At 37.7% G+C, this 17,807-nt stretch overlaps 1 protein-coding gene across 1 annotated transcript in view; it reads left to right on the forward strand.

The window, feature by feature from the left end:
* LRRC40 (leucine rich repeat containing 40) overlaps nt 1-7,176 on the forward strand; it is a 62,148-nt gene extending 54,972 nt beyond the window's left edge. Inside the window, exons 14-15 of the mRNA XM_004699336.3 lie at nt 4,592-4,777; nt 6,437-7,176. Of these exons, the coding sequence (XP_004699393.1) occupies nt 4,592-4,777; nt 6,437-6,542 (292 nt within the window). The 3' untranslated portion in view covers nt 6,543-7,176. The remainder of the gene's footprint in view (nt 1-4,591; nt 4,778-6,436) is intronic.
* Nucleotides 7,177-17,807: the final 10,631 nt, after the last annotated feature.

Here is a 17,807-nt window from a genome sequence, read left to right on the forward strand (position 1 = left end):
GCATCTGATACATAGCTCCGATACGTAGCGATGCAGACAGAAGCGTGTACAGTATGAGCCAATCAGTGGCAGTAATGACAGAGCATGCACTGTTACGCAAAAACCGCGATAGAGTGAAGCCGTGGAAGTCGAAGCGCGAAGTGGCGAGGGTTCACTGTATGCCAGTATCAGGCAGTACTGATGATTAGCTAGAAGAATATGAGGGGATACCCCCCAAAAAAGGAATTTTTTTTCAAATCTATGTGTTAAAATTTTTTACAAAACAGCTTTATCACCTTCAAATTACTCTCCATTACACTTAATATGTTTGTCAAATCTGCGATTCCGTTCTTGGAAACATTTTTCAAACTCATCTGTTTGGATGACTGACAGCACCTCCCTCGTTTTTTGCTTCACCTCTTTTATATTGTCAAATCGCTGTCCTTTCATGTCCCTCTGCATACACAGAAACAAAAACAAGTCACATGGAGCGAGGTCAGGTTAGTAAGGTACGTGAGGCGAGAGTAGGTGTATTGTTGTGGTGGGCAAACCAGAGGTCTCCGTCTGCCACAAATCAGGCTTTTTTTTTGGGTCACACACTGTTAAGCAGTCTTTTCAGAACCTCTAAGTAGAAAGCTTGATTAACAGTCAGAATTTGGGGAACAAACTCCAAATGCTGTACAAGTCAACATTTTTGTCCGATCGGGAAGTTGCCAGACGTCCAGAACGAGGTTTGTCATCAATTGACATTTCACCTTTTTGGAAATGAGAAAACCACTCGTACACTTGAGTTTTTACCATAGCACTGTCCTTGTCGGTTGTGTTGAACATCAGAATAGTTTCTGTGGCATTTTTCTGGAGCAGGAAACAAACTGTCATGGCCGCATGCTGCTCTCTTAAATCGGCCATCACAAAAAACGAGGTTTGAGTGAAACTACTCTTATGAAAAAATTCACTGTGACCAAAGAGAACCTTCCCAGGAGACGCTACTGGGTGCAATAACTCAGCAAATTGCTCAATGCTCACCTAACAGGAAAGATGCATACTACAAAAGCTCCGCTCCACCTTGCATAATTCCTGGATTTTTTCGGTACCACCTTGTAGATTCCCATTATTGTTATGGTCACCTGTTTACTTTGCCTCGCATTTCTTCTTCTTTTTAAAATTTTTGAAATTAAAATTTTTTCTAATCATTCCAATCATATCAATTGCTCAGGGCCATGCAGTGTTTTGTTTGGTTGTATACAGGGTTACTGTGAGGCAGAACTGACTTGATGGCACCTAACAGCAAACAGCATTAATCATATCAAGTTAATCTCAGTCGACACTCTTTATACTTATTACCACTGTCTGGTTGTATTGTAAATAAGGACAGTGCCCCCAACCCCCTTAAATTCATATACCTCTTATTTCTTTTCTACTGTCTTACTGCTTTCTGGAGGGCCTCCAGTAGTGTACAATTGAATTGTTAAAAAAAGGTATCTTCTTAACAATGGTTAAACATTTCTCCTTTGCATGTGATGATTGCTATGTGTGTAGCTGCCAACTTTTCCAATGTTAAAGAATATCTATATCTGATCCAGCTCTAAATATTTTGCAGTTTTAGATTTCATCCCTAAGAGTTTTTTGTGATTTTAGTTTTTGTTTTTCATATCCAAATATGGGAGTCTTTTAAAAAAATCTTTCTGTTATTGATATCCGATTTAACTGTAGTATATAGGATACTGTCTGTATAATTTATTAAGATTCTCCCCATAACTTATCTGGAGACCTGGTGGTATAGTGGTTACTTGTTGGGTTGTTAACTGCGAGGTCAGCAGTTTGAAACCACCAGCTGCTCCATGGGAGAAAAACGAGATATTCTATTCCTGTTAAGAGTTATAGTTTTGGAAGCTCACAGGGCAGTTCTGTCCTGTCCTACAGGGTCACTATAAGTTGGAATTGACTCAATGGTAGTGAGTTTGGTTTGGTTTTCATAGTTTATTAAAGAACATATATTGTCTATGTGTTAGGTATGTTTTCTGTCAATAGAACAAATCAAATTATCTTTAATAGTCCTATTTAAATCTTGTCTTTGGTCTTTTTTCCCTCCCTTTTTTCAATTTTTGAAAAGACTATGTTAAAATCCCCAATTGCCATTGTCGTTTGATCAATTTTTCTGTAGTTGTCAAACTGTTGCTTTAGGTATTTTGAAGATTTACTATCAGGGCTTTTTGCTAACGATTGCCACCTCAGCTGATAATGTTGTGCATATCAACTTTCTTTGTCCTTTTCTAAGTATTTCTATTTAAAGTTTCTTCTACTGATAGTCAAATGACTATGCCAGATATCCTTTGCTTCATATTTGTCTTGTTTGTCTCTTTTCCAATCTTCAATTTTTAACATTTCTGAATTGTTTTATTTTCAATGTGATGTAGTTAAGATATTGTTACCAGGCTTTTTTACTCTAGTGTAAGAATCTCTGTATCTTGAGTGGCTAAGCCCATTACACTGAAATACTGTTATATCAGTACTTATTTTTCCATTTTATTTTGTTTCATAATTACCTTGCTTCTCTGTTTCTTCTTTTCACCTTTTCTCGTTTAATTAGGTTGATACAGTTTGCTTCTGTTGCTTAGATACTGTAGACTTTATTATGTTCTTTACTCATCTATGCTTCTATGGTTCTTCCTGGATGACTCATTTTTCCTTAGCTGGCACACACTCAGAAAGTATTCTTATGACAGAAGTCATTATATGGTAAATTTTATGAAATCATCAGTTACTATGAATATCTTTTATTTGCCATTTACCTCAGAGGGTTGAGTTCTAGGGTCAAAGTAATTTTGTTTCCACACACTTAAATAGTTTATTGTTTTGTTGCCCTCGAGAAGTCTGGTGCAACCTGCTTGTTACTCTTTGTAGGTAATATATTTCTCTGGGAACTGTTGGTAACAGCAGTCAACCATTAGCACAAACTTTAGAAAAGGGGCTTAGATGTAACATACCTGCCCCCCCCCCCCTTTGGTAGTTGTTGTTTCCACCCTCTTGGCACACTACTAGTCTTTTCAATTTTGGAAATTTCTTGATCATTGCATTTTCAAATATTTCCTTTTCGTATTTAGTAATTCTTTTCTCTGGATTCTTTTTAGATGAATATCGACATGTCTACTTTTATAGATATGTTATGTTGGTCAACTACTTTTTGAAGTCTTTATTTCAGCAATGATGATTTTATACACTAACTCTAGTTAGTTCTTTTTTATAATTCCTTATTTCTGACCTATGTTTCTCAAATTCTTTATTTTTCTTAGAATATTTATTAAGCTTATTGTAATTCTTGTTCTCTCTGCTTCACTATTTGTGCCCTCTTGTGCATAGATGATATTATCATTGTCTTTCTAGTTCAAGATATATGCACTTTGCAGACAACTTGTAAGTTTTATTTGAGAATACATGTATTTGCCTACTGAGCTTGCTTGGGTAAGTAATGTCTCTGGGGGAAAAGGCAGAGTTGAATACTAACTTGTGTTTTAACAGATGAGTTATGTCTTTTATAGTTATCTGCAGAGAAGACTAGAGAGTATCCAGGGGTATTTCAGCTCATCTCTACTTCTGATTATTGGCTCTCTTCTCACTGGAACTTCAGAGCTGCCTTGAGGTTACTTTTCACTATTACTTTGTTGCAGTGGAAGGACAACAGGAGGCAGTGGAAAGACCACAACTGAAAGGCTGTCCTTTACCCCATCTTTATCTTGTCTACTCCAGGCAACAGTTTGCCCCTGAACCAAACCAAATCAAATTTGTAGCCATCGAGTCAATTCGGGCTCATAGCAGCACCAGAGGATAGACTACAAATGTGCCTGTGTGTTTCTGAAGCTGTAACTGCAGGAGAAGATTTCCTCTCTCCTGTGGAGCAGCTTTTAGTTTCCAAGTGCTGACCTTGCAGGGCCTAACTCACCATGCCATCAGGGCTCCTAACAGTTTGCTTCATTCACACTGAAATCTTGCTAGTCTCTGTCTCTCAAGGGGTCTTCAAAGATTTTGTGTTGATTTCCTCGTACTGCTCTGAGCCCCATCTTGTGTGGCATGTTTACAATCGCTTTGGACAGGCTAGCTGGCAGCCTATCCTAAGCTTTTTTAGAACTAACTGCATTCATTTTGGAATATTCAAAGCACAATATAAAGCTCTAGTTTTTTTACTTAGTCAATAAAAATATTTAATATATAGCCAGTGATTTTGTTTCCTACGACGTAAAAGTCAGCTAAGAAAATGTGGATGCAAGGAGTGACTCTCAAGAGGAGTTCTTTTGCTCCTACATGCGAATAAAACAGTGTGGGGAAATTTATGGGCTTTTAAATTTTTATTTATTTATTTATTTTTAGAGGCTTAAATTTTTATTTTATAAAGTAAAATGTACTTGAAATCTGACCACTCAACATTTATATCAGTGTGAGAAAATGTGTCCTTGTTTCTGTAAAATTTGAAACATAAAACTTACTACCAAATATAAAATAATGTGCCCTAAAGAAAACACTGCCTCATTATGTCAGTCTAAAGACAGTCTATTTGAGGAAACGATTTTGACTTTTGATTACAATATACTTAAGTATTCTGCTTATTTTCTAATAGGTTCAAAATACTGCCAGAAGTTTTGTATCGTATTCCTGCACTGGAAACCATTCTGATTAGTAACAATCAGGTTGGATCTATAGATCCTCAGAAGATGAAAATGATGAAAAATCTTGCTACTTTGGACCTTCAAAATAATGACCTCCTACAAATACCCCCAGAGCTCGGTAACTGTGTGAATTTAAGGTACTTCTGCTTTTCTTCCGAGTTTTTCCAGTAACTTGATCTGCTGGAGGCATGTGTATGTGTGTTTGTTTTCCTGTTGAGATAATCTTGAAGTAACAAATTTAAGATCCTACTACAAATAACAGGTAACAAAATCTAGAATCCCAATTCTGATTTTAAAATGTTATCAAAGATATTTTTTGCTTTGCTTATACATGGGGACTTCAAAAAGTTTGTGGAAAGATTCCAGTGTCTTTTAAATCCATTTTTCCTTGAACTTCTAGAAACTCCTTTCTGTGATATATATTTAAATAAAGTAATTGGTTGTTTGTAGCATTTTCTCATCATTTGTAGCATGAAACTCTACTGTATAAAAATTTCAGGGAGATACAAACTCCATAATTTTGCATATATAATTTTACAAAATCCGACTATAGACTGCCAGCATTTCCGTTTTAATTTCAGCATGGGTTTTCTCATGCTTTGAGTTTGCTATTGTGTGAACCTGAAATGCCTTTACTCTGTTTTTATCAATAATGTATTTCAATATCGCCTGTGAAAACCTTCCTGATTCTTCAGCAGAGTTAATATCTCTTCTGATTTCTCTCAGGTCTTTGTTTGGACTCATTTGTGTACCACTTCTGGATCTTTCTTTAAAAAAGGGTATCCTAGTGCCTGGAGCATACTACGCACCCAGTTACTGCTTGTTAAACAAATATAAATTATTAGGCATTTTCTGCTCTATGTGGGCATCAGCACTAGCATCTGCTCTGGTAATTTACAGTAGTAGATTATAGGAGACAAATTAATACACCCTTTTTCGAGACATTAAGATAATAAGTTTTTAAACGAATGTCGAAAACACATAGAACCCTATAAAGATAACATGTAGATACAGTGTATACTATGGATTGAGTGCTCTGACTTTTGTTTGAACATTTACTGCCACTGCCGTCAAGTCCAGGCTGACTCATAAAGGTGCTATAGGACAAGGCCGAACTGCCCCTGGGCCTTTCTGAGACGGTCACTATTTGGGGGCTTGGGAAGCATCATCTATCTGTCTCCCTCTTTTAGGCTATTAAAAATTACTAAAAAAGTCTCTTGAAATGGAAGAGATTTCATTAATCATGTAAAGAAACAAGGTAATAAACCTGAAATGAAACCCCATTTTAGTGCATGCAAATAGAGTAATGCATGTCTCTCTGTTTAAGTGAGAAAATGAACAGAATGTTTTGCCAATGCTGACCTCACCCCTACAGTATGCTTACATTATGGTTTTATCATTTTGTTCATTCTAATAGTTGTGTGAACCTAATTCGGTCATTTAATATGTGGTCGTTATAAGATTGAAAAAAGACTTAGTCAAGGTGATTCAAAACCAGTTCCACGATTTAGTAACTAGGTGGTTCAGAAATGTTTCTTCCTAAGTCTGTATTTCCTCACCTATAAAACAGGAATGTTAATGCCACCTACCACATACTGTTGTTAGGGAATTAGGAGAGACAATGAAATTGGTTTGTTATTATTGTAGTTGTAAATCTATCTCTTTAAATGTTTATATTTTAAAAGAACAAATAAGTGGGGAGGGAGTACAATTTTTATTTTTAACCTTGCACATAAAATGAGAAGCAAAGGCCCTCTACCGGAAACGTTAAAATCCTCAATTTCTCTCTCGCTCAGAACACTGCTCCTAGATGGAAACCCATTCCGCGTGCCCCGAGCTGCCACCCTAGTGAAAGGGACAGCTGCTGTGCTGGAGTACTTGAGAGACCGAATTCCTACGTAAATTGGAGCTGCTTCATAATCTTGGCCAAGTCAATTGTTAGAAGGATTTTCTTTTAGGATCATCATAAAGCTCGTGCCATACGTGATCTTACAGTTTTCCCAGTCTCACCTAGCCATTGATGTCATTGGCCTGGGCAGTACTCACTGCCATGGGTCATTTTTACATTGGGAAGGATCGACCATTTTTTCTAAGGTGGTGTGTGCATTTATAATGGTGATAACTATGTGTACTACTCAGACATTTGTCCTAAATGCTTTGCACCGGATTTAGTTTACTCACTTTTATTCCCTTACAACATAGCAAGCCGTTTCTTCAAAAATGAATTTTTATTTAATGGGAATCGTTTTATGACAACACATTTTTGTAGAAATGAGCTTTTTGTGTTCCCATTTCTGTTTGTATTACATATAAAATGACCACTTGACTTGAAAAGACTACCTAATTTCTACCTTTATATTAAATATAGATAAAATGAATGTTATTAAGTACTGTTTTTTTAGCTAAAAAAAAGCCTTTTCATTACCCAGGATAGAACTTATGTGATGTGGTTAGGTTTTGGTACAAGATTTTAATCAATAGTTACTGTTTTTTGTTTAAAATTTTTTTTTAAATCAATTTATTGGGGCTCATACAATTCATCACAATACATAGATCAATTGTGTAAAGCACATCTATACATTTGTTGCCCTCATTATTCCCAAAATTCGCTTGCCTCTTGGGTTCCCGGAATCTGCTAATTTTCCTTTTTTTTTTTTTCCCCTCCCCTTCCCTTCCTCCTCCCCTCTCCCCCATGCACCCTTAATAATTTAAAAATTATTATTGTATCTTATATTACACTGTCCGGCGTCTCCCTTCACCCACCCCTCTGCTGCCCGTCCCCCAGAGAGGAGGTTATATGTGGCTCCCTGTGATCCATTCCCACTTACTACATCCCCTTTCCCTCCTGGTATCGCCACTGTCACCCCTGGTCCTGAGAGGTTCTTCTTTTTTCAAACCACTTTTTTAGGCACTATTCTAGACATCGTATCATTCCGTAGTTCAGTCATATCAATCACTATTGTACAATTGCTACCAAAATCAGTTTCAAAATTGATTTGTTTTAATCTTGTTGTTATTAGGTGCCATAGTTCGGTTGTGACTCATGGCAACACAGTATACAAAAGAGTGGACCACCACCTGGTTCTGGACTGTTCTCCCCTTTGTTCTTACGTGTTAGCCCATTGTTTTAACCCCTGTGTCAATCCCTTTCTTTGAGGGGCTGCTACACTGGAAGTACTACACTAGATAAAGTTATTGATGGCAAAAATAGAATGTTGTTAAGATTTTTATCATGGTTTTTAATTTAAAACTTGATGAGGTTTGTGACATTTTATTATTAAGTTTTCATGTGATAATCTAGTAATTTTTCATTCAAGATTGCTAACGAGGTGGGAGTTACATATTTTCCCCACTGCTAGACTGGGAACATTTTTAAATGCGTTTTTTATCCCTTAAAAAAGTATTGAAGAATTTATCTTGCTAATTCTATAGATAACAGCAGCAAAAAACAATTATTAACATATACTGCTTAGAAATCTATTAATGTTTAAACTTTGTTTAAACACCTGCTAAGCAGTTAATTGTATACCTATTCTCTGTTTTTTAATATAACTTGTATATCTTTTTACCTTTAGTATTCTAATTTAAAATTTTGCATACAGCCTTGATAAGACCAAACTTATGGTCATGTGGTAATTTTCTAAAAAGGAATTTGATATAGATAAGCTTGATGTAATATGAATCAAATGTTCAATTCTTTTGTTTATACCACAATATCAGAAACAAGTTAATCAATCATTGTAATACTTACCATTAGATTCTATTAGTCTACTCAATCATATGTATATCAATTTAGATGGCTAGTTTGCATGGCTTTTGAGTGATTGAAGCATGATTATATTATGAAAAGAAGCAGTGCAAATAAAGATCACTACTACATGGTCATAGTAGAAATGACATTTTTCAGATATTGACTACAATCTTTGGTTTTGATTAAAAGAAACTTTCTCTTTCATACAACAGCTCTGTGATGGATTAAGAAGTCAGCCATGATATTAAACAAAAGACACATTACAATAAGGTGACATTTTATTAGTTATACAATAAAGAGACTTTTATGTTATTTAAAACACTTTTTTTAAATACTGAAAAAGTTGAGTACACCAAAGCCGAAAAATGGCTCTGCTATACACTGCACAGCATTGTTGTAGTCCCTGTGTTTAGTCTGTACAGAAAGCATCTTCACAATGCATTCTAATCACATTGTACACCTTTACGGATTAGTGTCAGTACATAAAGTAAAACTGGAAGAATACAGCTTGCATTTGCAAATTAATTGACAAAGTTATTAATTCCACTGATTTGGTAAATTTAAAATAGAGATTCATAGAACTTATTTGCACATAAAATGAAGCAGCTTCCAAAGTCGTTATGGTCTCATACTGCAAAAAAAAAAACCCCATTAAGTACATTCACAGCCTATGTTAATAAAGTAGTAAATATATCTTCATTCAGTTTTATTTACATCAATAAATAGTTCAACTGAAAAGTACTATTCATTGTGATACAGTCTTTGTAACACATACAAAAGATGATAATTTTTATATATAATTTAAGCTCAAAATCACAATTGTCTCAAAATATTAATTACAATACAGCCATTTCAATTCAACATGTCATGATTTAATTTTTCTTATAAAATGGTAAAATTTTTATTAAAGTAAGCAATTTTTTTTTAATTGGGTAGAGTACACCCAAGTAGAAAACCTTAAATGTTAAAGTGGTGTTTCCTGTCCCACCCCTTCTCGAATTTTGTACAGCCACCTAGTCTAGCAAAGAGACAGAAAAGGCCCCAATTATAAAGATTCAGCCTCTTTTGCTATACCACTGTGGCTCATTGTTTCTTCCACAGAAGCTTGACAAGGGGGGTGTCAATAAACTATGCAGTGAAATGCATGCATTTATATACATTATGTCTATGTAAGATGTTAGTGTTTACTAATGCAAATTTAAAAATATCCACAAAAACTGCAAAAGAAGTCATAAATAAAGAAGCACTTAAAAAGATCTATCAATCACATTATGAACTTTAGACCTACTTGATAATATAATGGCCTTTCTTTTAGATGAGATCCCAATTCAAACTGTCTCTAGCTTAAAGCACTCTGGTTCCTTAGCCTTAAGATGTCACTGTTGGGCTGCACATACGGTAGCAAAGTCGTGTCAGAAAGGGAGAGGAACCGGAGACTGTCTTCAGTATTCTAAAATAATGGCCTAATGTTACATTACTGCGTAGGAATTGTACTAGACTTATGGGAAAGTGAAATGTTTCACCAAATCAATTATATGACCTCAAGTAGAAAATTTGCATGTGTTTAGCATATGGCAAACATTTTACATTGGTGGAATTAGAGCTTCTTTATATAATAATAGAAAAATCATGTCCAAAAGTAACTGGGGTGGAGTAATCAATTATCAAATAATTTTAGGATGAAAGACTAATTTTTATGTGTACTTTCCAAACAAAGAAAACGTGGAGACCTAGTATTTTGTATCCTTTTACTTACAACTCTTAACAGTTCAATTTTGTTGTTAGCAACTTTTTCCCCTGAATAGACAGAGACTATACTTCGTATTATGGTTTACTTATATACATTTGGGTGGGGGTATACAAAGTAAGAAAAATAAAATTACAGTACTTAAAAACCTTACTCATGCAAGGTTATTTGTGGTGGTTTTTGAAATTTACAAACAACATAGCTTTGCCTCTGATTTTCAACTAAACTTGGAAAAAAATCCTCATGTGAAGATAGTATCACATTCATAATACCTTTTAGGCTTTTGTATACACAGAAGACGAGAAAATTGGTTGACTCTTCAAACCAAAAATCACCCCCTAAACAACCCCGCTTTTTCTGTCATCCATGATCTTTTTATTCATTCAAAACTGAAAATAGTGAGGCTCACATTTGTGAAGAGAAAAATATAGTTACAGATGTTGAAGGGCAGGGCCTAACCACCTTAAAGCAGAAGTATCTAAACATTTATTGCATTCCACTGACACTAGGTGTCATCAAAGCTAAAACCAAGTTTCCGACAAGAAAGTTTAACAACAGCATTCCTTACAGAACTGAACAGATAGCTGCCTTCTCACATTCGAGGCTAACAAATGCTCCGAGTGGAAAGTCTCTCCAAGTATTGAAAATAAAATTTACCTCAGGAATACATTCTGAAAATAAAGTTCCTTTTTAGCAAATAAGAGGCTTGCTTTATGCTCTACCTGAGAGCTTTATTGTTTTCCATGTACTTTCCCAAAAAATACATCAGATTTTCTAAGTTTTTAAACTTTAAATCTGTCATTTAGGGCTGGGTCAGTGAAATTCAAAGAAATAAACGTGCTTTGTGTGTGTGGGCCTGTTTGTTAAATGTTTTCTTTATCATAAAGGTCAGTTGACCTGCATACCTGGGCATTGTTTCACCTCATTAATTGTGCAAAACAAATGTGCAAAGAAAAGTACCTATATATGTGTGCCTACATTTAGACACAAAACCTGAGTCACAATAAAAAATTTGTAATATGCTAAAAACTTTGTTGAATGTAGGAAAATAACCTTTAAGGGCCCAAAGTAACTTTGTACAATACATATAAGCAGCTAATTTTAAAACTTCAGTTTGCTTAAGTATCATACATTTCATGAAACCCAGCAAAAAAAGGGAATTTACATTTGATAATTTAACAATAGCTGAAGTACGCACATTTTTATTTCTAGCATCTATTTTCGTTCCCCTGAATTCATTAACTTTTCTAAGACAAAAGCATATTGAAATATGAATCTGGTTTTATTTCTGATGAACAACGTGTGTTTGTGTGTGTGTGTGTGTGTGTGTGTGTGTGTGTGTGTGTGAAGGACATGGGAGTTTTGGGGTTGCCAAGCATGTAACTTAGTGCCAAGCCACAGTGGAATTTTGAAATTCAAACAAATGTTGATCTATTATTAGAGAAATTTCACTTAAAAAATATTTGGTAGACAGTCGAGTCAAAGTCTAAGTGAAGTTTACCTTTTCTCTTCAGGCTCTTCCCCTTGTAGAATGATAACACTTTAAAGCTCCTTTTTACACACTGCTTTACCTTAGCTTTGGTTTGGTTTTTACCTTTTCTTACCTGCCCTGCCCTTCTGTTGTGGCAACTGAAGCTGCCTGTTTACGTTCAGCCAGCACCACTTGCAATAGCCTCTGTGTATCTTTACTGTCCCTTTCCTTCAGGAGCATGATTCTCTGCAGCTCCTTGGAGGACGCTCCTCATATGCCCTGTGACTGTTCCTGAGGACAAAGCCTGCGTAAAAATGTTCTCATTGGTGTAGAGCTGAATCCAAGACATGCACGTTCTCTGAGCTACGTATTAGATGTGTACTGGAGAAATGTTATTTATGGACAGGTGAGCGCAAGCAGCTTCCCACTGCTCAGGGTGGCGCTTGTCAATATCTTCATGGCTGGGAGAAGGGAAGCCCGTGGGACCCCCAGGTTTGATCCTTGCATTGGCCGTCGGATAGGAGGGCCCTTGAACACTTGTGTCAATCCTTGAAGACCGTCTGGTCCGTGAGAATAGTCTTTCTCACGAGGGCATGAACTTCGTGTAGAGACAAGGTGGATGATGCTTGCAGTAGGGTTGGGGTTTAGAGGCATTAGCCAAGGGAACTGCAAGTTTCCGGCCTTTTTATATAATACTTTTCTCAGGATCACTAGAAGGATTTTGTATTGTGCAGAAGAGTCACACTTAATCTGCCAACAGACTTGTTGCTATGGGAACCAATGCAGGAAAAACTGAAATATGACAAAAAGCGGAGGATTAAATGTGGAGAAAACTGATAAGGAGTTGTTTTCTGCATGGCAATTTGAGCATTTAGGATTTTATAAAAACAGGATATTCCTCCTGTAGCCGGATCAGTGAGAAGGGGCCAAATGATTGCCCGAGGCTGATGTAGTAAGCACGCTGTAGTTTTATACCAACCCAAACTCACTGTCATTGAGCTGATTCTGACTTGTGGCAACTCTATAGGGCAGCGGTTCTCAACCTGTGGGGCGCGACCCCTTTGGGGGTCCAACGACCCTTTCTTGGGGGTCACCTAAAATCATTGGAAAACAAATATTTAACAATATATACTTATATATTGCTTTGTGATTAATCGTTATACTTTAATGATGTTCAATTTGTAACAATGAAAATACATCTTGCATATCAGATATTTACATTATGATTCATAACAGTAGCAAAATTACAGCTATGAAGTAGCCATGAAAATAGTTTTATGGTTGGGGGTCACCACAACCTGAGGACCTGTGTTCAAGGGTCACAGCCTCAGGAAGGTGGCGATTCTCTGCTCTAGGGTTTCCAAGGTTTTCAGTCCTCACGGGAGTAGGAGGCCTCCTCTTTCTCCGAAGTGCTACTGGGGGCTCAAACTGCTGACCTTGAGCTTAGCAGCCCAATGCATAGCCCACAGAACCACTTATACTGCTGATGCTATAGTTTTGATATCAGTAATTCTGGAAAATCCAGTCCCATCCGTAAGACAGCCCTTCCACCCAGATGTTCAATAAGAGCAAAGGAGGTCTTTAGGAAAGTGTGTCAGCGCTTTGCTTAAAAAGAAAAAAAAAAGCAGGTTGCTGTCACAATTTCTACCCTTCCAAAAGGACAGATACCACATGGCAAGACTATTGCACTCCTAATATATTATTGCTTGAAGCGTCTTTCTGATGATTACAAACAAACAAAAACCCCACATCTTGCAAATCACCACCGCCAATATCACGGGTAACTCATTAAGAAACAGTTCATTACACCTGGTGCAAGTTCTCCCTGGATATGCTCCTCTCTCATCTAGGAGTTGATAATAAATGAATGAAACCAGACTAGGATTCCAAGAAATTCCTTAGCAAGGACTTGAGTTTCAGCCCAATAGGAAGTTGAATTGACACATATCTTTCAGGGAAACTGCACCTACTTTATTTGCCTACCTGCTCAAAGGCTATTTCCTGAAGTCCTACAATTAATATTTCATTTGTATGACTTGGAAAATAGTTAAATGCAGTTGTACTGAGGAGACAAGGGAACCTGGAAAGCTAGTTTCCAAGTTGTAGTCTTCACCTGCCATCCTTCCCACCCTCCAAATACAGAGAAAATACTGGAAACACTGCAGGCATTGGGCATGATCGTGTCAAAGGTCCAGAAGTGAGAGACACAGTGATGTTGGGTAGTTCTCTTTACCTCTAACTGCAAAGAATTTGAATCAGATACGCTCTTCGTGCAATGTTAGCTATGCTGGACGTGATTTCCCAGACGTGCTTTTGTTAGCGAGTCAGAGGCTGGCAAGGGGAGAAGAGCTGATGGTGGAATGAGACTGGCAGGAATCTGGCATGAAACAGGTGGAGACACGCTTCTACATGCACTCCACCAGCTTAAAGGAAGGTGAGGGGCAGAATAATACACATTTTCCTTTTCCACAGAAGAAACTGAGATATTGGAGATAATGAAATGGCCGAGAGAAGAAAGGATGTTCATACAACCCCCACATGACAGAATAGACCCTTGGATTTTGGGTCTGAGACAGAATTATCCGTGTGCCGGTGTGCCAAAATGCACATACCTGAAAAGAGGAGGGTATGTTATGGACAATCAACAAAAAGAAGACTTGGCCAGAAAGCCAGCTGATGGTGGCAGGTCCACCAGTAGCAGAATATAAGGTCCAGCTTTATGTTTTTCTATATGTCTTTTAGTCTAGTTTAGGACCCTTGCAATAAACTTCTCTTTCTCTCAGAATCTTTTCTCTGACTCTGGTCTGAATGTTGACCCTTGCTTGAAATCTTTCTTGTGAGCAGGACAAGAAAAAAGTAGTGGAGGGAATTGAAACTCTGATCCTGGTAGCACTGATTGACTAGACACATTTGTTTTCTTTCACTAAAAATGTCTATTCGTTAGAGTGCCTTCCTAAATCTCTTGGATGTTTCAACAATGAGTCCTTGAAATACCAAAAAGCCCATGAATTTCTATTCTGATTTCTTAGGTGATTCTGAAATTGAATAAAAAGTCTGAATTTTCTACTACGTGCAGAATTTGAAGAGAAATTTGATAATACATGCAGGACCCTAAGCAGATTTGAGTACAGGAACCTGGACCATACAAAGAATTTCTTATTCTAGTGGCTTTCAGGATTTGTGATTTTTGCAGGTAAGAAACAGAACAATCTAACCTAGGATTTTTATTTCTTCTATAAAATCTATTTAAAAATGAAGCCCTGCTTTTTTAAAGAAGAAAATTTTCTTCCGAGATAGGCAATTAAAATGTAATAGGTTTTTATAAGCATCTATGCTTTTGAATTTGGCATATGAGAAAACAAAAGAGACTGCTTCTATTCATCCCTGATATGGTTTTGAAAATCACACAGTGGATGCCTACAGTAAGGTTAGCCGGTCAGGCTTATACTGAACCCGATCGCCTTTTGCTGTGACTTTGTGCTGTTCCTTTCTGGGATCAATCGTATCTTGCAGACAGTTGAGTCCTCCGGGTTGAGAGGCCACCTCACACTATTTAATAAGCTTACCACATCCATTCATTCCTCAGGCAAGAAGTGGAAAACTTAGGACAAATCATATAATGGATCGAGAATTTAAATGTGGCCTGTTCAAACTTTAAAATAATTTTATCCAAACATAACAAAAATGCTGCCAGTTGATGCCGACTCATTGTGACCCTGTGGAACAGGGTAGAGCTGCCTCTGAGTTTCTGATGCTACACCTTCATGGGCGTATGAAGACTCATCTTTCTCCCACTGAGCGACTGGTGGTTTTGAACTGAAGCCCTGAATGTTAGCAGCCAGTGTAATTCCCCCATGTGCTAAGCTATTGATCCCCTCCAGGCTGGGGCTTTCACTTGGGACCCAGAGCGGCCTTATCCCTTTTTCCACCCCGTATGTGACGCAAACGTCATTTTCCATCAGCATCAAGATGGGAAAATCAAAACAGGAAGCTCTGCTTTAAGGGGCAACCAATGGGAAGATCCGCCTGGATTGCGTTGGGACGAGTGTCCTCAACCGTTTTAGGGAAAGAGGAGCTGTTAGTGAACTACCATTAGATTCCTTTGAAACTCTCCTTGCACCATCCCTCACTCTGCCCTTGGGATGCTGATTGTCCGGCTACATAACCTCCCTGCGAAATAAGTGAGTGAGAGTCAGACTTGAGACTCCACTAAAAAAAGTGGCCTGTAACTTCCCCGAAGTGTTCTCAGGGAAGAGTTTCCTCAGCAGTTACAGTGGCAAGAGAAACTGTCTGCAGCAGTACACCCAACGTGACCCTTCCAGCCCCTACACACGCATTTAAAGAGCGTCACCTCGTTTTCTAATGTAAGCACGCCGCGCAACTCATTGCAATGTTTCCATACACTCATCTTTTTAAGTTGATGCACAAGGATACGTTACAAGATGAAATCCATCATTTTCACCAAATGGCCACCAATTTTCCAGACTCAAGATAAACTAGTAAGTTATTTGAGCCACCTTATATTATATAGTTGCTGTGACACCTCTATGCTAATTCTAGCCTGAGTTAATCCGTTGACTTTAACTTCGATTTAAATTTGTAGGAGAGATTTGTCCCTAAGCAGAGAGGAAACCAGCACCCTTGGAAGACAAATCAAGATGGTGAACCAAAATCAGCAGGCTTAAGGTTCTAAAGAAGTTACTCAACAGGAACCCCCAAAGATGTTGAAAGAAAGTTGATCACAAAGGCACACTGTATTAGTATCTGTTTACCATGAAGCTAGAAGGAAAACGGTTTTGTTTGGAATAAAACATCACAACCTTTAAATACTTTCACAGCGACTCAAGGGAAGTCTTGTTTTCTCTAGATCTCCTTTTGCTCTGGGTTGGGCAAAAGAAAGATTAAATGCTTAGCAGAGAAATCCCATGAACCCACAAATAAATAGGCTCTTGATTGAAGTAGCAGAAATTTCTTAAAATAAGCGCAACTCTTCTTATGTTTTTGCTTAAATTGTCTAAATTTTGAGCTTTTCCAGTTTAATTTTAAGATGTTAGGGATTTTAGCTTTGGAATAGATAAGAGTTTTTAAGTCCATGCGCACTTTAATTAATCATTCTTATTCACCAATTAAGTAGAACTAGGGTGACCAGGTAGTGGATTGCCTAAATTGGAATCCTTCTGATAATGAAAGGTGTGCTAAAAAAAAATAAATAATGAAAAAGGTGTGCGATGGACGAGTACATCAGCACACCAGGCATAATAAAAACGGCTTCTCTAGGGTCTGGTGTGTTGAAAGCTCAGACAAAATCCAGAGATATGGTTCCATCGAGTGGCGGCTCTCCCTAGCTACTGACAGGCTCCTCTGCGTCTGTGACTGTGTTCAACCGTACAGAGGAGAGAATGTCAGATATGTAAATGGAAAGTTTTATTGTGATGGGCTCACCTAATTGTTCGCTATGTAAAAGTTCACGAGGGAAGTGGCAGCCTCTTTCCCGGAGGAATTCAGAAATAGTATTAATCTTCTCCCGAAGATAGATGGTTGAATCAGGGTCTCTCAATGCCCTCTTCTGTCTTAGGATAGAACACAATTGTCCTTTTTTTTCCTTGGACCTTTTACTTATGGATATATTGTTTTATCCTGGCCTTTACCTCGGGAAAGTGTTCTGTTAAATTTTTGTGGAATATCCTTGAATGAATTTCCTTGAGAATTGCATGATGGAAATATTCCCTATTATACTAAAAAAAAAAAAATTGGTTTCTAGAAATTGATAGCAACAAGGCCAAGTATGTCTCTACCACTTTTTTCATTTTGAATTATTTTTACTTCTGGAAGAAGAGGAGAGAAGGCCAGTACCAAGAAGAGTGCAGAGGTCACTCTTGACTAAGGGCGCAGAAAGGAGAAGAGAGGAATTGCTGGCTGCCTGGCACACTCACTGACGGACTGACTGACATGGTCACGAACCCCTCCCTCACTGCCATCCTGTGGGTTCTAAACACAGCAGAACGCCCCGGTGGGTTTCCGAAGCTGCCAATCTTTACAGAAACAGATAGCCTTACATTCTTCCCACAGAATGGCTGGAGGGGTTGAGCTGCCAACTTTGCAGTTAGCAACCAATCTGTAACCCACTTCCCCCCCAGGGCTCCTGCGTGGCACAGACAGCAGGCAGGGTCGAAGTCCGATTCCCCCCACCCAGGTGCT

This window comes from Echinops telfairi, unplaced genomic scaffold, assembly GCF_000313985.2.
Source record: "Echinops telfairi isolate 266 unplaced genomic scaffold, ASM31398v2 ScPeMD7_443;HRSCAF=831, whole genome shotgun sequence".
Classification (NCBI taxonomy): domain Eukaryota; kingdom Metazoa; phylum Chordata; class Mammalia; order Afrosoricida; family Tenrecidae; genus Echinops; species Echinops telfairi.